Source organism: Pleurodeles waltl, chromosome 1_1, assembly GCF_031143425.1.
Source record: "Pleurodeles waltl isolate 20211129_DDA chromosome 1_1, aPleWal1.hap1.20221129, whole genome shotgun sequence".
NCBI lineage: Eukaryota > Metazoa > Chordata > Amphibia > Caudata > Salamandridae > Pleurodeles > Pleurodeles waltl.
In genome coordinates, this window is record NC_090436.1 from 140,408,538 (window position 1) to 140,435,192 (window position 26,655).

General features: G+C 43.3%; 1 protein-coding gene across 5 annotated transcripts in view; it reads left to right on the plus strand.

Annotated features, from left to right (window-relative positions):
* CTIF (cap binding complex dependent translation initiation factor) overlaps nt 1–26,655 on the plus strand; it is a 758,204-nt gene that overhangs the window by 242,024 nt on the left and 489,525 nt on the right. For 3 of the 5 annotated variants that reach the window (XM_069219134.1, XM_069219121.1, XM_069219123.1), the window contains one exon: nt 18,749–18,784. The exons of the other annotated variants lie outside the window; for them this stretch is intronic. In XM_069219134.1, the coding sequence (XP_069075235.1) occupies nt 18,749–18,784 (36 nt within the window). The remainder of the gene's footprint in view (nt 1–18,748; nt 18,785–26,655) is intronic. 5 annotated transcript variants of the gene reach the window in all.

Sequence of the window (26,655 nt, forward strand, 5' to 3'; positions counted from 1 at the left end):
TTTGTGAATAGACCCATTTGTGTTCAAAAAAATCCATTACCAAATTCGCAATCTCTGGGGCAAAACTGCAACCCATTGCCACGCCTTTAATTTGGCGATAAAGTTGATCGTTAAATTTGAAGAAATTACTCTTCAAACATAATGTCGCTAATTCTGTGAAATGTTATCATTTAGAGTCTTTCTAATGATTTCGATTGCCTCATCTTGCGGGATATTAGTGTAAAGTGACTCAATATCAAAAGTCACCAAAATTTGGTCATTTTCTACATATGTTAAATTTTCTAACTTATTAATGATATCCATAGAGTCTCTGACATATGCTGGTGTCTTGGCTACAGCTGGTTTAATGAATACATCGACCAATTGAGCAAGAGGTTCTAGAATAGACCCACATGCTGATACTATTGGTCTACCTGGTGGATGTTCTAAATTTTTATGAATCTTAGGTAGAATATAAAAACACGGAATTCTTTCGTCAGATTGATTTAGAAAGTCATATTCTTTTTTACTTATCCAGCCCTGTTCTTTAGCTCTTGCTGTAAGTGTTTCGATTTTATGCTTCACTTCTTTGGGTATGGCTCCATCTATTTCTCGATAATGAAGTGAATTGCTCAATTGTCTCATGGCTTCTAGATTATACTGTTCTTTGCTCCAAATGACGATCCCACCTCCTTTGTCTGCCGGTTTTATAATAATTTCTTGATTAACAGCCAACTGATGGATCGCTATTTTTTCAATTTGGGAGCAATTATCTTTAAAATGGATTTTTTTAGAGTTAAGTGTATCTAATTCTTTCAACACTAGATTTTCAAATATTTTAATCTCTTCAGGTAAAATATTTCTATCTGGTAGAAAAATCGATTTAGGTCTAAGTCCACTATCCTCATCATGATCTTGTGTTGGTGATCCATTAAAAAATGCTCTCAATCTAACTTTTCGAAGAAATTTTAATATTTCTACTTTGCTTTCCACAGGATCTGGATTCCTAATCGGTACAAATGATAGCCCTTTACTGAGCACTTGTTTTTCTATTTCTGTTAGGGGATGTGACGACAAATTATAAATTGGAATTAGATTTTCAGATTGCATTATTGTCGTCTGTAGGCCCTCCTTCTGGTGCGAAAAAAATTGTGGTCCTGAAATTGACCTCTGGAGTTGACCACCCCTCTTGATCCTCTGCGGCTGCCTCTGCCTAAAAAAGGTTGAGTCCCAGAGTATGTATTTTGTGTCTCTGGCTCAGATTCTGAAGACGTGTCAGAAAAAGTAATGAATTTTTTTCGTGATCTTGTTTGAAATTGTAGATTAAGATTATTAGGATTGTTGTTTTTATAGAAATCCTCTCGAAGATAAGGATAGGTCTGAAAGATGTCGAAGTTCTTAATATCTCGAGCTAATTTAGTTGTTTTAAAGCTAATCGTATTAGTTTTGAAATCTGCTATCATTTTGTTGACTGAATCAAGCAATTGTTGGGCATTCTGTATGGAATTATCTGCCGCTATCTCTTGTTCAAGAGTCGCTATTTCTTTCAGTTCACACTCGCTGATTCTTAGGGCTGTTTCGACTGATAGGGCTAGCCAATCACGTGAACACTTAGTGCCAACTCCACTAAATTGTGTCCGATATTTTGGATCACTAGTGAAAATTACAGGGATATTCTTCACTTGTAAACCCAGTGGAATTGTGTTATTTTTTAGGTGTTCAAGGAGTACCTGTGCATGTAATTGAGTTCTAGTGTTTTTCTTTTTCAATTGTTTTAGTCTCTCTATTTTATCTAATTTCGGAGTGTCACACAATGGGGATTCCCCACTAAGAAGTGAAGGTAATTCCAAAAGCTTTGATATTTGTTCATCTGTATAACAGACTGTTTGGTGGTCTGACATAGCTTAATTTAAGTTTTCCTAAAAACACTCTTTTAAACTTGGATTCACTGTGGCAACAAACCTCTGACCAATTGCATCCTTTTTAGCTAATTGTTCAATCAAAATTGTACCTCCCAAGAAAAAAATTTTGGGGAGTCAATCACTCACATATATTTCTTTAAATGAAAAATTTTTATAAAATCCCTCACACCTCACAAGGTGTACGAAGACAATACCGAAAAAAAGGGGAGAACCCAATCCCTCTACCCTGCCTTGGGTAAATATAATATCAGCACAAAAAGAAGTGGCAGGTAGAGATAAATTAAATCATGAATTACACGAACAGTCCTATATTCTGTTGCTCATGAGTTTATTATTTACTCCAATTTTATTTCTAATGAATTACTCAAAAAGCATAAAAGGATGAATGGTAACAAAAGGATTAGCCACCTTACAAAAATTATATTACACTAAATGACACTAGACATAACAAACGCAATAAATCCAACTGAGAATTTATCAAACGACCGTGGAAGGTTTGGCATAGCAAATGGTACTATCTAACTAAGTTAATATTGGAGCTAATTATAGGCTTTATGGAAGATCACATAATGTAGAGGCTTGGATCACATTCTTTGGTTTTTATTGTTATATTTATTTATATGTGGATTTGTAAGTGATATGTTTTTGTTTTTATTTTAGAATGACTATTGCCCTTTCCCAATCCTGATGAGGCCTTTAATCAGCAGGCCGAAACGCGTCGATCTTCTTGTTTTGCAAGTGTATTGGGCTTGATAAATAATGCACTTTATTGTAAATATTTGAGATGCATTTTATCATGTTTGTGTGAAAGAAATGCACAAAGTGGTGATAAATGAATGCAATGAATGCAGTGAAAAGCCTAGTCACTTAGCAGATAAAAGTGGATCACTTGTGAAGTACAAACAGCGTCTGCTTCCTGATGAGCAAGGCCTAAGTGGTGCCTGCAGCTGCCTTGTCCTGTGGTGTGGTAACACTAGTGCTCAGGCTGTATTTGTGAGAGGCACTGTGCTCTCACGCACCACACCACCACTAATAGTGCTGCTTTTGTGCTGTGCTTTGTGTGGGAAGGAGAAAAGCCTGCTATGTTCTCTGACCCTGTTTTATGTTGGACCCATTACGTCTGCATAGCACCAGGACACCCTCCAGAGGGTAAATGTGTGCTTTATAAATTGTATTCATTCATTAATAGTCATTGTTGCTATTCTAGTAGTAACCACTACCTCTATCAGAAGACCCCCAGTTGTGGGTGTTGTGGGGGTGCCTGGGGTAGAAAGGACACAATGTTGAGTTTTGGAAGCTCTGTGCCCCGCCACCCTCGCTGCTCCGGACCGTGTCTTCTCCCTTGCTGCTGCAGGCATCTTATTGGGTGGAGAGGTGTTTCTGCTCACCGGTTACCCAGATCCTGGCTGATTACCTTAGTGACCAGAAGAGGGGAGAAAGGCAGGAGTCAAACGAAGAGAATGGGAAAATTTATATAGAAAATGAAAAGGCGCTGGAGGTCCGACAATGCATTTTTTGATGCAATAAAATAGTAAATAGCACTGCAGCACGTACCGGCTTGTGGTGTCTCCTGTTTGTGCCCCAGTGAAACGGAGTGGAGGATGGGCAGTGGGTCGCAGGAAGGTGTGAATAAAGATTATATATAAAAAAATATGGCGTGAGTTATAGTTACTTGAAAGAACTATAACTATAACTGCTGAATTTCTATGGTTTTTATGAGTAAATTCAGAACATAACATATAACATCCTTGTAACCTTTGTTTTTTTCAGTGAATACATATATGTGTGTGTGTGTGTGTGTGTGTGTATATATATATATATATATATATATATATATATATATATATATATATATATATGTGTAGCAAGGTCAGCTCATTGTGTGCCTCTTTAAACCCAGGGGTCCTCCTTCTCAGCCCAGCTCACCATGCCCAAGGCCTGCCCTGACCCCTGGCTACCCTTGCTTTGGGGCATCATAACTAACCGGGGTCTCTGGAATTTTGTTGGCACCATACTTTCTGTAATTTTCCCTCCTTCTTATCCATCAACAGCTTATAAGAAGCCATTGTAGGGCTAAGTTTGCCACAAACAGTTGTTTCTGTGATGTCATTGAGAATCAAACTGTCGGTGACATCACATGAGGTCACAGCCTGGAAGGCTGGTCATTCGACAGCCTCATCCATGTAAGTTAGTTTGCAGAGTCAGTGGGGAGATGTATAAAGCACAGAGATCAGCGGAGTGACGTCTCTTAGTGCATCACTGACTCTGCCTGAGTGACACGGTCGGGGATAGCCACAGCCTAACTGTAGTCAGACAAAGAGACTCCGCTAGGGTTCAGTCTGTAAACTTGTTTTTGCATTTTCTAAGGCTGGGACCTGGCAGAACCCTTTTGAAACACTGGGTGGTGCTAGAACTTACTCTGAATTACAGCGACCACCAATGCAAATCTCAAGGGGGGAGTTGGGGGAGGGGCAGCAGGGGGGGGATAAATAAAAAATATATTATTATTTAAAAAGTACCTTTTTCCTGCCAACGCCTCCTGCCGCTTTGGTCTTCTTGTGGTATCCCAGCAAATACTGGGACTCCAGCACAGGCTCCCCAGCAATCCTGGTGCTGCTTACATGCTAAACATAGCACGTAAGCAGTGTCAGGATTGGTCTGAGCGTCTTGGACTGCCGCTTAGACACAAACCTGGGGTCTGTGCTTTTTTCTCCAGCCCGGCTGTGCATACAACTGGGCTAGAGAAACCTAAGTGCGCAGACGGCCGGCCAAACACACATGCGCACTTAGTGCACTCTCACTTTTTCCCACGTCCCACAGCTCAGCCCTGCACCGCACCACCTCCCTGAACACACTGCTGACTTTCATCTGTTGGCTTAGCCGGGGGGTGACGCTACTTCACCATTGTGAAGGAGCTGCTCCTGCTGAATTACTTCTAGGTTTTACCAGTTTTGGCAAATACACAAACTAAAACACTATAAAGGGATTTACCCAAGATCACACAGTTTGTTCAAGTGGTGAAAATGTTTCAGACCCAGTTCCCTCGTTTTTCAGTGTCTAGCCATTATGGAGTATACTCTCTAGACCAACGGTACTCAAAGTACGGCCCGCGGGCCGCCAGCGGCCCCACGGACCTAACTTGGCGGCCCGCGAGACGCACACCAAATGCAATAAACAATGGCCGCCGTATGTAAACATAGAGGAGGGCCGCGGGAGCATGCTCCCGCGGCCCTCCTCTATGTTTACATACGGCGGCCATTGTTTATTGCGTTGCCCTGACGATCGTGGAAGCCAAAGCCCCATAAAAGTCAGCGCTTGCAGCTAACTTTTACGGGGCTTTGGTCGTCTGCTTGCTTTCACCGGCTCCACGTCTGCTGCCCGCCTGCCTGCTGTTCCAGATTTGTGGCATCTTTACAGTGCTTTGAGTCAGGTAAGGCTCTTTGGTTATTTATTTATTTGTTTTTAATGTAGTGTGTGTTACTGGGGTAGGCGTGTGAGCAGATTGCGCTGTGTGTGTGTGTTACTGGGGTGGGGTGAGAGCAAATGGCGCTGTGTGTGCGCGCTGTGTGTGTTACTGGGGTAGGGGTGAGAGCAGATGGCGCTGTATGTGTGCGCGCTGTGTGTGTTACTGGGGTAGGGGTGAGAGCAGATGGCGCAGATGGCGCTGTATGTGTGCGCGCTGTGTGTGTTACTGGGGTAGGGGTGAGAGCAGATGGCGCTGTGTGTGTTACTGGGGTAGGCGTGAGAGCAGATGGCGCTGTGTGTGTGCGCTGTGTGTGTGTGTTACTGGGGTAGGGGTGAGAGCAGATGGCGCTGTGTGCAGATGGCGCTGTGTGTGTTACTGGGGTAGGGGTGAGAGCAGATGGCGCTGTGTGTGTGTGCGCTGTGTGTGTTACTGGGGTAGGGGTGAGAGCAGATGGCGCTGTGTGTGTGCGCGCTGTGTGTGTTACTGGGGTAGGCGTGAGAGCAGATGGCGCTGTGTGTGTGCGCTGTGTGTGTGTGTTACTGGGGTAGGGGTGAGAGCAGATGGCGCTGTGTGCAGATGGCGCTGTGTGTGTTACTGGGGTAGGGGTGAGAGCAGATGGCGCTGTGTGTGTGCGCGCTGTGTGTGTTACTAGGGTAGGGGTGAGAGCAGATGGCGCTGTGTGCAGATGGCGCTGTGTGTGTTACTGGGGTAGGGGTGGGAGCAGATGGCGCTGTGTGTGTTACTGGGGTAGGGGTGGGAGCAGATGGCGCTGTGTGCAGATGGCGCAGTGTGTGTTACTGGGGTAGGGGTGAGAGCAGATGGCGCTGTGTGTGTTACTGGGGTATGGGTGAGAGCAGATGGCGCTGTGTGTTTGCGCGCTGTGTGTGTTACTGGGGTAGGGGTGAGAGCAGATGGCGCTGTATGTGTGCGCGCTGTGTGTGTTACTGGGGTAGGGGTGAGAGCAGATGGCGCTGTATGTGTGCGCGCTGTGTGTGTTACTGGGGTAGGGGCATTGTTTTGAAAAAGGGGGTGGGGTTGTTGTTCCCCCTCTAAGCCCCGCCCCCTCTAAGCCCCGCCCCCCGCTGTCACTTCAGTGCGGCCCTCGGCCGCAAACCATACTGCAATTTTGGCCCCCGAGAAAAAGTTTGTGAGTACCCATGCTCTAGACAATTTTGTCACTCTGCAGACCTTCTTTCCTCTATGACTGATTCCCGTTCCCACGCAGACCTCTTCCTGAGATGAAATATTGTTTTAGGAGTCTCCTCGCTTACCATTGACTTGGTAGAACTCTTACCGAGCAAGTTGGAACGTGGTGCTTCTAGGCGCTACATCCCCTAGTAAGAAGCATTTGCTATTGTGGCCTCTCATACGCCTAAGTGAGTTGGACATTAAACACAGTTTAAGGTTTCTAAGATTAGCTCCTTGTATTTTGAGAGCGACTATTAATGCACTTTGACTGCAAGGCCGGTGACACGTTTATACTCTTCACGTAGTGATTTGGTGCGTCTGCCACATCTGCCCTCAGTATGAACGGCTATGTTATAAAACTCATTCCAAGTGATCAGTGCGGCCAAGCTCTGCTTGCAGAAGTTACTGCCCTCATGATACTCTGTGGTACTCTTGTTATCTACCTCCAGCGGATGAAATGCTGAGTCGATTTTTCTGAATCTAACCTTTGACTCGGAAACTTTAGTTGATCTTCTGCTGTGGGCACATTAACTTAGTAAACTAACTTTAGAAGACACTTAAGTCACGCTCCCACCAAAGCTTAACTGTACTATGTGATAGTAAAAAATGTGTGCAGGTCCTGTTCAGCACCGGCTGTTCTAAAAAGCAGATGACGATCGTTATTGTTACGTCACAATCTCATCATTTCAGAACATAAGCATTTTCAATATTTTATTCAACTAAGCCATTGTTGTGGCTTATTTAATTTATGCAGCCAACGACCATTGACAAAGCCAGTAGCCCCGGCTTGTTGTAGGTGTAATGTTACTAGCTGTATTATATATATATATATATATGGAAGCAATGCCATAAAGAAGTAGCAAAACACCAGCCAGGAGGCACAATGCTAAACGCAGATTTATATGTTACGTGATTTTATGCGAAGCCCTTAATTACATCAGCCACGCCCCCTTGAGAGCCCCCCACCCCTTTTTTTTCATCCCAGTTAAAAAGCTGGCCTAATTGCAGGCTTCGTACACCCCACAGATTGCATAGATGTGAATGCCTGTGCAATCAAATATGTTAGCTGCAGTGTGGCGCACAACACCCTCATATCTCGTCCCAGTCTCTTCTGACTGCCAGGTGTCATTGCCTCTCTGTTCACTCATGCATGACATCAGGGCCGTTAGGAGGGGAGTGGAGGGGAAGGGGGTTACACGGCAGATTAATTCCTAGGCCCCACACTTTCTCAGGGCCTCCTTCACCGCGCGTGCTGCAGATCCATTTCAAGATTTTGAAACGCGTCTTCCCTGTTTATTCATGGCAAATAACATGTCTACCACCACTAGAGGGCGGCAGACACCGACGTTTGGGCCTATTATGTTTTTTTTTTGTTCTATGCCCAACGAAAACATGTGACATACCTGCAGGAGAGCTTTCTGTTTCCTTTAAGTTTCTGAAGTACAACCGCCCATTTCGCATGACTTGAAAAAATGTAGTTTGCATTGTGTTTTAAACACTGCTATTTAAATTAGAGCAATACAAATGTATAAAATAAAACCAGCATTGGCAATGCCAATAGGTCTGGTTTTAAAGGAATGATGTATTGTAATGTAGCATTACAAGTAGATAGCATAGAAACCTATATGTATTTTTGTGGAAGCAAAAAACTGTAAAATAATATTGGAGTAGGTTAAAAGGTCAGGAAGGTAAGAGTTGCACTGTCAAGCCAGACCTAAAAATCCATGTAGGTTAAAGGTTGCCCTTCTCCCATTTGTGCTGCTGCCAGAGAAAAATAATATAAATTATCTAGTTATTTAAGACACTTTACCAGCTTACAGTGTCATGCAGTTTGCAAGTTGAAGCTCAGGCAGCTGGCTAAATAAATAAAATGATCACAGCAGTGTGGAGGGCAAGCATAATTTCTGCCTAATCAAAACATGTACTCCGGATCCCAACGTGTGGGAGGAGCCAAAGCACCTCTGTAGTGATTCTCACATCATTGTCTGGTGACAGCTGTGCTCTCAAGTCAGACCATAATGAGTAACCAAATGGTCTGCAACACCCCCATGTTGTTTTCTGTCCAGTAGCCGCACCTGCATGTCCAGTCTGGTGAAACACAGATGCAAAATGGAAAAGAAAGTCAGTTAAGCTGTTTTCTTCCTTACTCCAACGTTCGTAATTTCTCCACATAAATAAACACTCCACTATATTCCTCGCCTAACTGAGAAAAACAATTTTGAGTGCTTTGAAACAGTGCTTTGAAGTGCATAAGCACTTTAATCTTAAGCACTTTAATTATAACATTTAGTATAACGCTGGCATTGACACAGAGGTCCCTCATTGTTTTGTGTTACTTATGGTGTATTTTATAGACACCTTTTCTTACCCTGTGATCCGGGGATCCCTAGGGGTCTGTGACACCTAATCAGGGGGTCCGCGACTGCTTAAATAATATAAACAAGTTAGTAAAGTGTATATAAATAAAGAGGCAAAATGTTAAGCTGAAAATTTTAAAACATTTTGTAAATGTGAAGAAGTTTGAAATTGGAGGCTAAAAGTTAAGTTAATATCATCAGATTGATTCATGGGAGCAGGGCAGGTGCATCAGAGAGACTAATATAGGGGAGATGGTGGCCTCGATTGAATTTAGAAAAGCTGCAACCTTCCCATTGAAATTACTTTTTTGTTTATATTTGTGAATTTAATAAAATATTTAACCTGTATTTTTTTCTGTATTGTTTTTGCGGTTCAGATCTTCGAAATTGCTTAGCCTGGGGTCAGTGACTTCCAGTAATGTCTTAAAGGGATTCATCAGATTCCAATAATGATTCTGTTGGGTCACCTGATTCTACTAATGATTAAGTGGGTGGTCAACAGAAGTCTAAAGGTTAAGAGCCACTGTGCTACATAGTTGGTGACAGGCATTCCTGCGTACCAGAGAGCTGCACGGGGCCCATGAATCATACAGTAGACAGGCGTGACGTCACCCAGCAACACTCGGCAAGAATTTTCAGCACTTAAGTCCAAATAACATTTTGCCTTTGTCACAAACACGGGGAGGGGAGCAATTTTAAGGCCCTATGTAGTAATTGTCCACGATCATTAGGTGGCGCCTCGAGGCTTCTGCCTTACCTCGCTTTGTATAAGTGGAGTCTGACCCAAGACATCCATGTTTACAGTGGTTAGCCAAGACTCCACAGAATACTTACATTCGTGTTAACCTTGCCTAGTTTTCGCTTTGAACACTGCATTTTGGGGAGGGGTGGTCTTGGAGTCAGTGAGATGCAACTGCTGCTTGCAGGCAGTGAGTGGGTAGAACTCATGGAATGTGCCCACCCACTCGGCTAGGCCCTGTCAGTTGGCTGATCCAAACGCCCTTTTTCTGACTTCTAAAGGCTGCTTGGTAGGACAGACCTGCCCACTTATTGGAATACCCATTTTTGGGTACATGCATAAACCATGGGTGTACATGGCTTTTAGTGGTGAGATCATTGGTGGTACTGGCTTAGACTTGGTTGCACGAGTATTTAAAAGACGCGAATTCCAAGATGCCTTCTTTTTACCACTCTTGTAAGATTTGTAAACAGATGCACTTGCCTCTGGCCGACTATAGGCCGGTCTTTTGGAAGTCATTGACCAATGTTTCATGACAAGTGATGTAGCCATGGCCTCGTGCTCCCCTTTTTCACCCTCGAACCCAGAACCGAAGGCAAAAAAAGGCGGCTAGACTTGGAAGCGGATTGAAAAAAACTTCAGTTCCTTACATGAAAAAATCAGAGATTGAACAAAAACCCGTAAGAAGTCTATCAGATCAGTTCGGCAGAGAATGAACATTGAAGAGCTTTGTAGATAGTTGAAAACAGGAAAAAAATGGAAATCCTTATGTGTGGGCAACGAGCTGGAGATGGCCCATCCAGGTACCTGCCCATTTACCTGTTAGGTGTTGGAGAGTTTCCTGACCCGAAGCAGGAAATTATCGGAACAAGAAACAGTTGCATTCCATGAATAATTCGGAAGGCATTGTGTATCAAAGACACCTGGTATTTATTTCCCAAAGAAAAATGTGTCATGGATTATTTAGAAAAATAAGGTGAGGATCTGGATTCAGTTGCGATAACGCAATGCCAGTCCGTACTGCAGAAGGCCGGACATTCTCGAACAGTGGCTTTTAAACTGTGGTCAGGAGGCCCCTGGGTGTCCGCAAAACCTACTCAGATGGTCCGCCACTGCTTAGAAAATTTTAATAATATTACCAGATTTCTGAAGTGTATATAATATGGAAAATTGAAAATGTTAAATCTGTTTTGAATGAGAAGGTAATTGAAATTGGAGCCTAAAGATTAAGGGCCTGATTACAACTTTGGAGGAGGTGTTAATCCGTCCCAAAAGTGACGGTAAAGTGACGGATATACCACCAGCCGTACTACGAGTCCATTATATCCTATGGAACTCGTAATACGGCTGGTGGTATATCCGTCCCATTTGGGACGGATTAACACATCCTCCAGAGTTGTAATCAGGCCCTAAGTTAGTATCCCCAGATTTATTTGTGGGAGCAGTGCAAGTGCATCAAACAGAATATAGCTTGGAAGATGAGTATCCCGAACTGAATTTAGAAAAGTTCTAGTCTTCTAAATGAAATCAACATTTAGATTTTTGTTTTCTTTACATTTGCTTGTGAATGAAATAAAGTATTCATCATCTGTGTGATGATTGCTTGTTTCTCTGTTTTTTGTGTATTGTTCTGCAGCAGAAAATGGTTAGGCCATGGTTCCCAGCTCTCATTACTGACTTAGTGGGGGTCCCCGGAATCTAATAGTTATTCAGTCGGGGTCCGCAGAAGACAAAAGGTTGAGAACCACTGTTCTAGAATACAGACCCCTGCGGCTGCCTCCCTGCCTCGCTGCCTGTGAACAGCACAGCCGAGAAGCATTACCACCAGCCCTTTAATTCATGCATTCCATAGGCCTCCAACCAGATCCACAGAGACTTGCTCCAGCAGGCGCTTGCGGGAAACCCACCCGGGAAGTGGGGCAAGCCGCCAAACCTCTGGTAATGGCATCTAACGACACGAATGGTTGGAAAGGAGTCAGAACTTCATCCAACTTCAAATCTCTTGTAAAATTTGACATTCTTTTCACTTGCTCTGCATATTCCAGGATATGGGCAGTTTGTGTGGAAACACAGGGAAGTTTTAATGAGGGCCTTCATTCTCTGTGGGCTGTCAGGTACAGGTGTGGGGAAGAAGAGGTACCCATCTCACAGACTAGGATCTGTCCGCCTAACTGAGGGATACTAGAAGCCAATGGTTTGGAACAGATAATCACTCAGAGAAACTCACTTGGTATGTACGCAGCACCTTTTGAGCATAAAAGTTTTTTTTTTTTTTTTTTAATGGAAAAACTGTTGGAATTAACTAAATAAAATAACACCCGGGCTAAATTGACACTTTATTTCTGAACCTAAACCCCATCTTCAGATGGGTTTTTAATCTGTCTGCATAATAATTCCTTATGGTCAGCCTGTGCCCCTAAATGGGCCCTAGCATTCCAATCAGAATCCAAAGTTCAAGGTTAAGTTGGGAGTTGTTGCAGTTAGTGGAAGATGTGTCAGTCAAGCCTTGACATAGATATGGTGAACTTTGCCCTTTGACCCGGCACGTCTCTTCCTGCCAGTGCCAAGTCTGGGCCATACCATACGTTTAAGTGCCTCTCAGATACATTCATCACCACCTGTTAATGCATTAGAAGAAGAGGGCTGAGCAGTGGTGGCTGAGGAATGCTGACAACTGGAACCTCTTACTGACAGCTGCTCCAAGCCTGATACATTATTTTTAACTGGATTTCAACTTAATCATACTGCGGGTGGTGACTGCCGTAGCTTATCGCTCTTCAAAGGAGCTTCTGTAATGGGGGTTAGCGCGCAGGGTAAGCGCGCAGGCGAGGCACCCCACATCGCTCAAATGCACAATGCAATTACCCTAATTTGATTACTTGACTTTCAGTAAGAAGCCTTCTTAGATTAAGTTATGCATATGAGCAATAAATCCTTATACCATACCAGGTTGGTGTGTTTATTTACAGATTACCATAGTGGCAGAAGGGACTTAACAGGCTTCTTGCTAAGGTAAAAGAGTGTGGAACCAAATGGATGGTTTATCTAGGCCTGAGTCAGTTTCAGGGTCCTCGGATCATGTTGTGATATCCTGTACAGGGATGTTGGCGCTTAGCTTTAAAATCGAAAATTCTAGTTTTATCAGGGGCACCTAGGAATCGTGCTCCTGCTCTCTGCCTTTCAGTAGGGACTCTAATTACTTCCGGTTTAGTGAGTAAAAAAATATGCAGCAGTGCCCACCAGAAGGCTAATCTTCATACTTGGAACATTTTCATTTCTGGGTAGCATTCATTTTTATGCCTGGCCTCTAAACACAGCTTAAGTTGTGTCTTGATCCTCATGTAATAGTAAAAAAAAAAATTCATATATAAAAAAATAAATACAAAAATGCATGCATGTATAATTAGAAGGGCTTAGAATTAACCCCTTCATCCAGTTCATCTGTCATTCTCACTTTGCTTCCTCCCACCCCAGCATACAGCTCGGGGCAGAGGGCCCGCTTCAGCTCTTCATTGGCTCTCTTGCACTTTGGGTAATGTCTTTCTCATAGTCACATGTGCACATCCACCTAAAAGGAAGTGTGCTCCAGTCCCAGGGTGGTTGTACCATGACTTTACTTTGCAAGTGCTTTTTTCTCTTGCATTTTTAATTTTTAGTGATTCTTATGAGATTAAACTATGGATTCAGTAATTCAGTGATTTAAAGCTAATTGCACCTTTTATTTGCACGGATAGTCATAGTTTCCTGTGATAGGTATTAAAACGAACAATCGTTTATCTGCCTTTTCTAAGTACATTTGCATGCTAGGAAGCTCACATACTGTTACAGTGGTTATTTTTTAATACATGTTTTTGGAAGCATACGGTTAAGGTTCAGAGTCTTTTCTTCTTTTCTGTTCATTTTTGTGGATGCTTGCACGAATAAAAGTACCCATACAACCATCACACCAGGTTTCCAAGGCTAGACCTATTGGTTTTACCAATGCTTATTGATTTTGGTTTCTCAAAGTGCATTACATCTCCAAAATCAAATTTTTATCAAATTATAGTTTGAAATTCCTTTATGGGCTACTAAATGTGAAAGTTCAATAATTGTTCAGCTAAATTTGCTGACTACATTTGTATAATACGTGATTTTGATTTCTTTTAGTGGTTCTCCTTGCCAGGCATGTCAGATAACGACATCCCTCAAGGTGGCTTACGACCAAGCCCTTGTATTGCTTTACACAGATGATGCAGTCTTGCAGGCCAGAACCACAAATGAGTTACAGATACTTTTTTAACCGGTTTAATGTTTTTATGTGCCAGCTGGGCCTGTCAACTAATTTGAATCCATTGTTTACGATGAGATGTGGCCCGAAAATATCTACCTAACTCTAGGGGACATCAAATTGCTGGCATTCGGCTGGGTTCTGTCACTACTTTTAATTATTTTGGGATTTTGATGGACAAATCCCAACCCTGGGTTCATGCAGTAAAGATGAAAAAACAACAGTTTACTAGAGCAAAGGAAGCTGTGTTCAGATTCTCAATCAGGTTGGACCAGAAACCAATAACACAAATGATGTCAATTTATAATGCAAAATGTATCTCAGTGACGACATACGGGGCGGGTCTGTGGGACTATGTTTATTGAAGATTAATTTAGAAGACTAAAAACTACTTCCTGAGGAGACCTATTGCCTTCCCAGAGAGCTGCTCTGTTTTTGTGTCATGCGGAGTTCAGGACCCCTTACGTTGAGGACAAAATAAAGATCAGGCCCCTATTCCTATGAGATGTCATTTGGGTGAAACCTGAGGCAGGGCTAACCAGAGCCATACTGAGGGATTGCAGGTGGCTTGAAAACGGCAGAGCTATTCCATGGCCAGTGCTTAATTTGTAAATAAAAACGTGCCGGTACCCAAAGCTCTTCCGTGAAACACTAAGCTGCTGCAATTAAATGTGCGAGCACCGAATATTAAGGCAACTAATCCTAAAGTCATATCTGGCCTCTTTAATCCATTTACATCCACTCCCTGCCACTTCAGCTCACTCTTGCAGTTTTTTCCCTTTGTGACATTTTTCCGTCTGTCTTGTCTCCGTCTTTCCCATATGTGTCTTAAGCTCGCAGTAAATGCTTGAGGCAGAAAAATAAGTTCCGGTGCCGTGCAGCGGAAACCACCGGCTCAAATTAAGCACTGTCCATGGTTCAGGTTTTTTAAACACTCATTTCATAAAATAGGGGCCAGAGGGTTCTTTGACAGACCAGAATCATTAAATAAGTCCACAGAAAACTTCTATGAGGCATGTTTTTGAGGAATATGCTGTGAACTTTCAAATATGCTTGGAATCGTGTACATCAACAATGTTGTCACACATCATATCTCCTCCATCTGTAGTTTGGCCTTAACTTTTGTATGTGAGGAGTTCTCAGGCAAGGTTTTACTTGACTTGTTTTAGGCTGCACTTGGTATCCACCAGGAGGGGTTCAGACATACTGATCGTACAATATGTCCTCGTAACAATGTAGCGTACCAAAGCCCCTTGCACTTTATTCTGTTTTGCAAGTTTTACTTAAACCCATGGAAAATATATTTAGTTCCAGTTCTTCGTACTGCCAATCTGAGACAGTGCCTCTCCGCCTTGATCTTTTTGCAGACTCTCCCCTCCCCCTTACTGCACTGGCTGGTGTAAATTTTATTCACTGTTAATATTGGGAACACCTCCTAAATCCTGTGCATAGTCGTTAATGAATTAATTTTATATACCAGTTTTTTTCTGTTTCTTAACATTATATACTGTCATTTTATGGATTTTTTTTCTGCATGCCTCGCTCTGTTGTTTTATTCATTTTGTATGGTTGAGATCAACCACACGAAGAATGATTGAGATCACTCCCATTCGTGTCAGTGCCATAGTCCACACAAAGACAATTATGCCTACTCATAGACATAGACAAAACACGTCACCATGTCTGTTATGTTATCACTCTGTGCATGTGTGGGATTATATAACTTCCCATCAACCATAAAAAAGGCCACTCTAAATTTGCAGAGCACATGTTGGCTGGATTGATGACCTATTTGCTGCAGCTGTAATATCCAACACCCCCCAAATTGAAAAAGTGGAGAGAGAATTGTTCAGAACTATATCTGATACAAATTTGGCTGGTTGGAGAACGTGCTGTGACTCCGCGCACAGATAACACCGCCATCAGTGGTGGTATGTGTCTTCTACTGTGAGTGTTCTAGTCACACTCCTCATCCAAACAAGTTCTCACTGTACTTTTGTAGTAATGCATTGTCCTGACATGGACATTCCTTGCTCGCTGTATATATAGACATAAGGAAGTGAATGTACCTGCCACTTACGTGGACTGCAGCTAGTCCAGCATGCACTGTGGACGTTCTGGCGTATCCTGGACTTACCACGTCATCTCTTGAACCATTGACACCACAAAAGACCAACATGGAAAAGTTATCATCTTATTTTTTCCTATTGGTAAGAAATGTATAACACCGGAACGTGTCACCAAACAACATTTGATTTCTCTACAGGAAGACATACAACACACTAGAGGTGGCGATGCGGCAAATTAACAAGGAGAGCCAAGCCAAGGGTCCGGCTCAGATCCAAGAGCTTGTGCACGAGACGAGCCCTGAAAATGTTTGCTGTGTAAATCATAGAGCAGACATCGCGTAAAATATGATAAAGCCTCGTCAGAATTAAAATATATATATATTTAGCATGTGAAAGCTTTGACTTCATACATCACATTATAGCACTGCACTGAGAAGTACTTTATTAAAAGTGATAGTTCACTAAAGGGATCACATTAAAAAAATTAGGAGGCAAGACAGTTGTCATGTAAGCCCTGTACTGGCCTGGTTTATTGTGGAGTAACATTCCTTATGTTAAGGCTTTAGGTTCACCTCTTTGTACACCTTTTGGAAGTTTTTATATGGTGCAAACTTGACCTAAAGGTATTGGAGTGCTTTCCATCAGCACCTGTTGCATTACACAAGATCACACCATTCATTGTTTATAGCGATGGGGAAATTAAGTGATTTGCTCAGAATTACGGGATGTTGAGCAGACTCTAAAACTTCTACTAGGCTGCCCAGGTTCAGAGTAGACAGCTCTGGCCATAACACCACATCCAGGGTACGGAGATGGAGGCAGGCTGAAGCCTTATGAAAGTTTTGCTTGTTATGGGCTTGAGGTTCCAACAGGACCTCAAGCTGAGCCAGGGTCAGGCTTCAGGCTCCAGGCCTGAGCCTGGCTCGAGCTTTCAGTGTCTTGCCCTCTTCTATGACACACTATGCATGTCCAGATATTTTCAATCAAGTTTCCCACTCTTGGTGGGAGCTGACAGCCACCACCAAGGAAAAGCAAACAAAGCCTGCTTCCTGCATGTGAGAGGTGTGAAACAGCTGTCCCTTGCAGAAAGCAGAGTTTTCATCTGTCTTCACAGATGAAAACATTGCTATTCAAAGCAGCTCCCTGCTTAGGGGACCAATGCTGGATCCCACAGGACACAGGGAGCTAGCTTCCCCTGGGGTCCTGGAGAGAGAGGAGAGAGGAGAGAGGAGAGAGGAGAGAGAGAGAGAGAATTTGTTTCCATTCACCTTTGTTTTCAATTTGTCAATAAATATCTCATTCTCAGTATATCATTCACCAAAGCCTAAACAACTCTCTATCTCTCTCCCTCACACTTTCTTTCTAAATTTCTCCTTTTTAATCTTTTGCCCACTCAGACCCTTGTGCACCCACTTACACCCCTTCTCAGACCCTCACACATCCACTCACAGACACATTCAGACTCACACACCCACTCACAGACCCACTGAAACCCTCATGCACCCACTCACAGACCCACACAGAAACTGACACTCCCACTAAGACACTGATACACCCACTCTCACACCCAGACATTCTCACAGCCACTCTCACCTTAAGAGACACCCTCTTACACCTATTCTCACACCCAGAGAGACAGGCTGTGGCCAACTCTAGCCACGCACGGCCAAAGGGCCGTGCACACCGTGGGGTTGGGTGGTTAGGGGGTTGGCCGCATGAAATAGAAATTCACTGAAAAAACGAAGGTTACCAGGACATTATAGTTGGGAAATAGATTCAAAATTAAACATAGAAATTCACTTAAAAAAACAAAGGTTACAGGGACGTTATAGTTAGGCTTACATTTTATATGTACCAAACCATAGAATATCACCAGTTATAGTTACTTATCTCAAGTAACTATAACTAGTGCCCTAAGGTAACTATAACTCATGCCCTTGCCATGCACGGCTAATTACTCCACAAATTACAGCACTCATGACATCTTTGATAACATCTTTGATAATGCCACTGTAACATCTGCAGTAAAAATATTGATCAGATAACTGCATGGCGGGGTGCGAGTTATAGTTACCTTAGGGCATGAGTTATAGTTACATGAGATAATTCTAACTATAACTGGTGAATTTCTGTGGTTTGGTACGTTTAAAATGTATACACATATATAAAATATTGTATCTCATAATATCAAACAAGCATAAATGCCTCCAAATTGTCATTTGATATTTAACAAGAAACAAGGCATCTTCTAAGTAGTAAAATTGGCACGAAATTAACATTGCAAAGTGTTTTCTTTATGGCCTCTCATTCAACTTTTTCAGCACACCTTGAGTTTCATTTCTGGACACATAATGATCAGTTCAGGAACCAGGACTATTTGTACAATTTCATGAATGAAATGCCAGGATTTTAATTGAATTATCTCCATTGGTTTTGGTACAGCTTTGTGGCCCGTTCCTGCCAGTCCACAGAGTTATTTGATATAAATTTGCCGTTTAATCGTCCACTCATTTATCAAGTGTCTCTCTTAACTGAATCCTTGACCGAACCTCCTTGTATTTCTGCCATGTGCATACGTGATCACCAGTTTCCAGCAATGCGCGTCTTTCTTGTTGTTTTGTAGTACCCATCATATGTCTGGGGTTCATATCATAGCAAGGTCTGGGTCCACAAGCATTGGCTCTTCCATGCATAATGCAGCTTTTATGTTTGAAGGCAATTCTAGGGATATATGAAATGTCTTATCCTTTTTCCTTAGACTGAAAATTCTGGAGGCGCCCCTATTCCAGAGAAAGTAAGGAAACCATTTGTCTTTTTGCATGTAATGTCTCCTCCTAAGAGGATATTTTTTGAGTAGTGGTTTAGTGATTTTCATGATCAAATGGTTTTGCTGTTGAATAATCTGCTTTCTTCTATGTTAGTTGTGTTACTGCTGTGTCCTAGTATCACATTACTACAGGGGCCATGATGCACACTGGGGCAGCTGATACTGAAAGCCTGACATAGGGGTGGGGCACATGAAGAGCCACCCAGAAACCAGCATTGACATACACTACATCAGAAGCATATGCAAGCTGTATGAAATAATGCCACCAGGTCAACACCATTATGCCAATAGGTGTCACAAAATTAAATAAAAAACATACATAAACAATACTGAATCAACTATCAGTTATGTATGTCACATCTCACTAGACATAAATGAATTAAAACTGTCACCCAGCATTGAAAATATGCTATTTTATTTGAGAAATGTCATTGAAGACACCTGATGCTCCTGATTGAAAAACAGAGCACAATTCGAGGGTAGACTGCATCTACACACTTTATAGGTCAAAGCCTACCAGACAGAGCAGATATCTGGTTTGCTAACAACATATTGGGGACATTTGGAAAGCTCCCCTTTGAACACGTTCCGCCTATTGCTTACCACTGACTTTGTAATTTGTAACTCATGTTTCCTTGTTTTCTATTTGCTGGCTTTATTTGTTTTAGGCTGTCCAGCTTGAGTTCCTCTTTTCCCTTACCCAAACCCTATTTAATGTATTCTTTTACCAGTAGTCAATTGCTGTAAACAGGCCTTTACATTTTGTTCTTCTCTCCTCACATTTGCTGTGCATTCAAAGACAGAGGTCAAATGTCTTCCAGGGAGATTTGAGTTAACTTTTGCTTCTCTTACTTCAAAGTGAGAGGATTTATGTGACAATCCTACTCGGTAGGCATGTGAGTCAGAAAGGCTGTAGGATGTTATTTTTTTCTAGCTGGCAACTCTGGGTGTGTTGTAGGTTGCATTTTGTTTTGTGCTAGAAAGCAAAGTAACAAGTGTCTGTAAATGAACTGGGCAGATATTTCAGAATATGGAAAGCACAAATGAAGCACATATTTTATCAATTATGAAGTGTGGTGGAAACAAATACTTTAATACGCCCAAAACAAAGCAATACACTAAGTGATTACATTTCCACACATTATCGTTTGTGCACTGCAAACTTTTATTAGTAAAACTGTGTGTCTGTGCAAATGTAAATGTCATTTCAATTGAAAATGTGTTGTCTATTCCGGCAGTGTGCTACCACACCACGAATACTACACTCCACTCTATGCCACTCCAATCTACTGTGCACCACTCCACAACACGACACTGTACACTGCACTACTCCTCTCTCTTTGCCACTTCACTAGATGCCTCTCTACTTAACACCACTCCCCTCTATGTCAATACACTCTACCCCACACTACTCTACTATGCACCACTGCACTTTGCACCACTTCACTCTACAACACTCTACTCTGTCACTGCAGTCTACGGCACTTCACTCTACTCAAACAGTCTTCTCTACGCGACTCTGTTCCGCTCTGCGTCATTCCACTCTATGCCACTCCACACCACTATAATCTACCCTGCGCCACTCCACTCGACTCTACCACACTCTACTCTGTACCATTCTACTCTATGTTGCTGCACTCTGTGCCACTGCACTCTACACCACTTTACTCAAAACCAGTCCACTCTACACCAATTTACTCTGCACCACTGCACTGTATGCCACTCTACTCTTTTCTGCAATACTCAATGCCACTATACTCTATGCCACTCTACTCTACACCATTGCACTCTACTTCACTTTACTCTGCACCATTCTACACCAGTGCACTCTGTCACTGCACTCTACATCCCTCTACTCTCCATCACTGAACTCTGCCACTTGACTCTACTCCTCTCTACTCTGCGGCATTCTGCTGTGCACCAATGCACTCTACTCAACTCTGCAACAATTCACTCTGTCAGTATACTCTACGCCAATTCATGCTACACCACTCTAATATACTGTGCACCACTGCACTCTACACCTCTCTACTCTCCACCACTACTCTCTGCCAGTGCACTCTACCCCACTCTAGTGTCCACCACTGTGCTCTTTGCCACTCCACCACTGTACTCTGCTCCACTGTACTCTGTCACTGCACTCTACACCACTGCACTTTGCAAGACTGAACTCTATGCCACTGCACTAATCAACCCTACACCACTCCACTGCACTCTGCACCACAGCACTCTGCGCCACTACACTCTATTCTGCACCACTGCACTATACGCCACTCTGCACCCCTGCGTTCTACCCTGCACCACTCCACTCTACCCTGCACCACTCCACTTTGTCCCACTTCACTCTACTCTGAAACAATCTACTCTACGTTACTGCACTCTAGGCCACTTTGTGCCACTCCACACTGCCATTGCACTCTATGCCACTGAAATCTACTTTGCACCATTCACCTCTACATCATCACACTCTGTGTCAATGGACTCTGCACCGCTTTACTCAAAGCCCAGGCACTATACACCAATATACTCTGCGCCACTTTACACAAACCCAGTGCCGTGTACACCAGTCTACTCTGCACCACTGTACTGTACACCAGTTCACTATAGGCCACTCTACGATACTCCACTCAACAACACAACACAATACTCCACTCAGTGACACTCTATTCCATTAAACTCTGCTCCACTCACTCTGTCACTCAACTCTACAACACTCTACTCCCTCTATGCCACTCTGAGACACTGCTCCACTCTACGACTCTCTACGTAACTTCCTCTGCGCCACTCCATGCCACTATCTTCCAGTCTGTTCTATGACCTACTACTCCTCTCCACTGCTCCACTCTGCACCACTCCACTTTGACACTCTATGCCACTCCCTCTGCTGTACGACACTCAACTCTACAACACTCTACTCCACTCTCATTCCACTCTTCTACACTCCTATGTCACACTACTCTACAACACTACACTCTGCACAACACCATCTATGCCACTCACTTTATGCTACACAATAACACTTTATGCCACTCCACTGACACTGGACGCTACTCATCTGTACTCCACTCCACGCCCTTCCACTCTATAGCACTATATTCCCTCCACGGCCCTCCACAACACTCTACACATCTCCACTCTATGCCGCTCCATGACACTCCACGCCTCTCTATAACACTCCACTCTTCTTTACTCTCCTTTACCCCTTTAACTTTTAGCCATGCTGAACAGCATCCACACTGGTGTGCAACATGGCTAAAACGTATTGGGAAAGCCAGTAGCTCTTGCATAGGTGAGACCTATTGGCTTTGCCAATATTTTTTCACCGGGTGGATGCCATCTACCCTGCCAAGAGGCTAAGCCCCACAGAAATATGCTAAACTTGTGCTGGTGACATTTTTAGACAACTGGTACATTCAGCAGCTTTGTCTGCTTTTGTTGGGTGCAGCAATGATCAGGTGGGCAGGAGGCTTAATACATTTCAGCTAGGCCCATAACAAAGGCCTAAGTTAAGGGTCCACCAGGCCTCTTTTTGTAGTAGTATCCCAGCTGTGAGCTATCTTGAGCATCACATCTAACTGCAATGGAGGGGAAACAGAGTCGCACAGCTTCTCACTTCATAGGTACGCAAGAGAGGCATGCTTTTGACTTTGTTCAGTCCTTGTATATAAGACATATGCATGAACTGTAAGAATGTCAGATGTTTTGGACTGTCCCAATATTTACACAAATAATTTAACCTCTTGGGTGCCTGGGGTGTAACAGTTACGTCCTCGGCAGCACCACTCGGATGCTGAGTGCGTAATCGTTACATCCTGCACCAGGCCCCCCCGATCCACCCAGGGCAGGTATGAAAGGAGAATCGCTTCAGCTAGGGCTGCTCCCCAAGGGGGGCATTTTTTATTAGGCCTTTTCTGCCCCTGGATGGGGAGAACCCAGTAGACACCAAGGATAAAAAAAATTAACGTTTTTTTACATGTGGGGAATGACCCCTTAGGGAAGGGTCGCTCCCCTGGTGGGGGCAAATTTATTTAAGGCCATTTCTGACCCCCCTTGTGGGCAGATCGGCCTATTTTAACAAGGCCGATCTGCCCCCAAGGGGAGCGGAAACGAGTAGGCACCAGGGATTTTTATTTTTATCTTTTACAGATGGGGAGCGATCCCTTAGGCAGGGGTCGCTCCCCTGGGGAGTAAATTTATTTTAGGCCGTTTCTGCCAACTTTTGGGGGCAGATTGGCCTATTTCTATTAGGCCGATCTGCCCCCCCCCCCCCACCCCCTCCCCAGGGGGGGGGGGGGAGCAGAAACCACTAAGGCACCAGGGATTTGGATGTTTTGTGTGTGTGTGTGTGTGTGTGTTTTATTTGGGGGGGCAGCCCCTTGGGCATGAGTCATTCCCCATGGAGGCATATTACTGTTGGCCATTTCTGCAACCCTTGGGGGCAGAGCGACCTATTTTTGTAAGGCCCATCTGCCCCCAAGGTGGGCAGAAAGCCCACCAGACACTAGAGAAGATGTGTTTTTTTTAAAAAAGAGGGTGTGGGGAAATGGCCATAACCCCACCCCAAATAAATGGGGACAAAGTTGTTCTGCCCACCTGTGGGCAGATGGGGCAATTACCCCTGATCCACTCCCCAGGGGGAGGGGGGAAGCAGAAAGCCTACTAGATGCCAAGGTTTTTTTTTTTTTAAAGAAAATAGTGGGGTGGTGGCTACCAACCAGTATGGGCATGGTTATGCCCCCACCCCAACTGAAGGGGTAACAGCCTTTCAACTCTCCCCCGCACACTAAAAGATCTTAAAATGTTTGGCAAGTCTGAGCGTTCTAGTAAAGGAAACATTGCACCGGACACCAAGAAGAAGCTAAATATGGAATCTGTGATAATATTAAAAAGCAATATTGGTATCGGTATTCTGATAGCCACTCTTCCCACAGTTCTGGGGAGAGTAAAAGGACACAAAGGAGCAGATGGACTTGGTACCATGGAAAGGATAAATGCATACGACAGAAAAGTGAAAGATTCAGGACTCGAACCTGAGGTTAGCATGGAGAAGGAAGAGAAAGGTTTGCATTCTAGAGCTCATCTTAAGAAAAAGAAAGTAGCTGGACTGGCAAAGGAGAAACATGGCTCAGAAACTGTGCATACTTCTGCCGAACGGGACTTTGACAGTGGCCTTTCTAGACCGTGCAACTGAGGGACTATGGTTTGCCAGACTGCCGAACAGCATCTGGTTGTGGCCCCAGCTGAAGAATACATATAGGTTCAAGTTCTGTATGGACAGGTGAACTCTCCCGATACAGTTTATAATGTAGATATACTGAGAGGAATATATTGCAAAAAATGAAAGTGGTTTTGCTCACTTTTGTTGGACGCCTACGACATGGTCACGGATGAAGATTGGCCTCCATCATCTATAAGGGATGGACCTCAAGGTGAGGAGATAATAGTGGAAGCTTTTTCCTTCTTAGTGTCTGAAGAACGTAGGGAAAACTATGCATGCATTTGAGCTTTAAAACAAGCTCTAGTACTGTATAAAAACCAAGCAGGGTGGGACAAATTATCCATTTCACATGTGTATTAAGTGAGACTCAAGTTCACGCTCAAGATCCATTTACACCAGAAGCTGAGAGCAATATGAAAACTATTTCAGACCAATTATAGTATCAAGATGTAATGGTGTCTTGTCTTTCAACCGTGAACACTCCACTTTTTTGGTGGTGGAACTAGATAACTAATTTAGAATAGTTATAGATTCGATAAATGTAAATGCACACTCATACATTGCTGCCCTCATGACAAGCTTAGGAAAAGATACAAACCACAATTAGATATCTCAAAAGAGTACTTTAATCAAAATATTGTCATGAATCGTGGTATCTCACTGCTTTCTCATTTAGCGGATTTCAGGACGCATATACAAGATTGCCCTAGGGGTGTAAGAATAGCCCTGGACTCTTTGTCACAAGAATAATGGAGATCTTGGAAGGTGATCCAGATGTAGATGTGTTATCATATATTGATGACACATACATCACCGATGGTGATTTAATTTAATATTTAAACCAGGTGAACAGAATAGTGACACTCCTATGGATTTAGAATCCTAAGGATACTAAATAAACTTTACAAAACCTAGAATTGTGTTTCCTAATGTTTTTTTTTTTGTTGGATATGTATTTTCCAGTAAGGGGTAAAGGTTTGCATCTGACTTTTTGCAAAAGTGTGCGCTTAACAGCCTCCAAACGTACTAAGAAAGTTACACGTTATTATGAGTTTTTTTTTTTTTTTACTTTGCTCTGTACTTGCCACATTATTCTGAACCAGATTAATTAATATTCACCCCATTTTCTGAAAAGAATTGGATGAAAACATATACATCTGTCTTACATGGACTGCAAGCTAAAGTTACATACAAAATACTTACAGACGTGGGGGGGTAGGACAAACCTCATAATTAGGGTTGTTGCTAGCACTTCAGGCTGATGTTTACAATGAGGCATGGATGACTTCAATAGTATATAGCTCACTTGTATACTCTACTGCAGAGGGAAAATGCACTGACACAGAGAAGATTCTCATGGCAGTACAGATGGCCATTTGGAAGTCACCTGGCTCAGGGAAAGCAAATTGTCATAGTTTCTCTAAACCTATTCTTGAAGATGCACTGGGGCTAGTATTCCTAAGGCCCGAGCGCCGAGTGTAGTAAGCCATGATGCAAAGTGCAGTTGAAATGCATGTTGAGTGCATGCAAAACTTTCTACAGTGCACACCGAAAATTCCACAAACCACCACCATCTTACCCATACATGATTACAAGAGTGTGTTCTATACTGTTGGCATTTAACAAAAATATTCAGCAGCTTGCTCTGCAGTGCAGAGAATTTCTGAGAACTGAGACTTCAAGACGCTATGTACACAAACCAGTGTTAGTTGACTCCACTGCGCACATAGCAGAGATACATGCTCTATTTCTCACACTTACTGTAACGGTGTAGGCCCGCCACAGGGGATTCAGAGATCCAAAAGGTAAATTGATACAAGCACAGCATCGTTGGAGAAAGGTAACTGCTCTGCAGGATAAGTTTCCTTTGGCCCATGTGCAACGCACAGTGGCCCGCAACGCATCATCTGCATGTGATGTTTGAGTGGTCCGTGGGATGCAGTCCACCAGATTTCCTAGCTCTAGTTGGTAAACTGGCTTCACTGCCCTTTCAGCAGTTTTTTTTTTTTTCCCCCCGAAAATCGAAATTCCAGGCCATATTTTGGATGAGGCTAAAATGGCATGGCCTCTGCCTTCACTGCCGTGCAGTACCTCACACTTGTGTCACGCGACAGTGCATCCTGGGTTATTACTAATTAATAATTCAGTGCCTCACAAAGACTCATCCAAAGCGTATTAACAAATATTCATTGTCACGCAGTATTTGAGCCTTCACTGCCGCACAATACTTGAGTCCTCAGTCTCACACAGTACCTCAGAATTCTTTGCCACACTATACTCCCCCCCCCCCGCCATAAATATTGTAACGTATTATCTCACCTTCCCTTTCACACAATTCAGTTCGCACAACATCTCTGCGTTAAGTGTCAGACAATACCACAACCTCCGGGGCTGCTCAGTACTTCATCAAGCAGGACCGCAAAACGAATCGCCAGGCAGTGTCAGCTTTCTATCTGACTTCACTTCAGCCTTCAGTGTCACCCAGTAACTCAGCATTCAGTGGAATAGAGCACCTCAGCTCTCAGGGTCCGCCCTCGGCCAAAGGTGTCACACAACACCCCACCTTTGAGCCACACACTGCGAAAGACTGCTATCAGGCACCATAGTGTCTTCAAAGTGT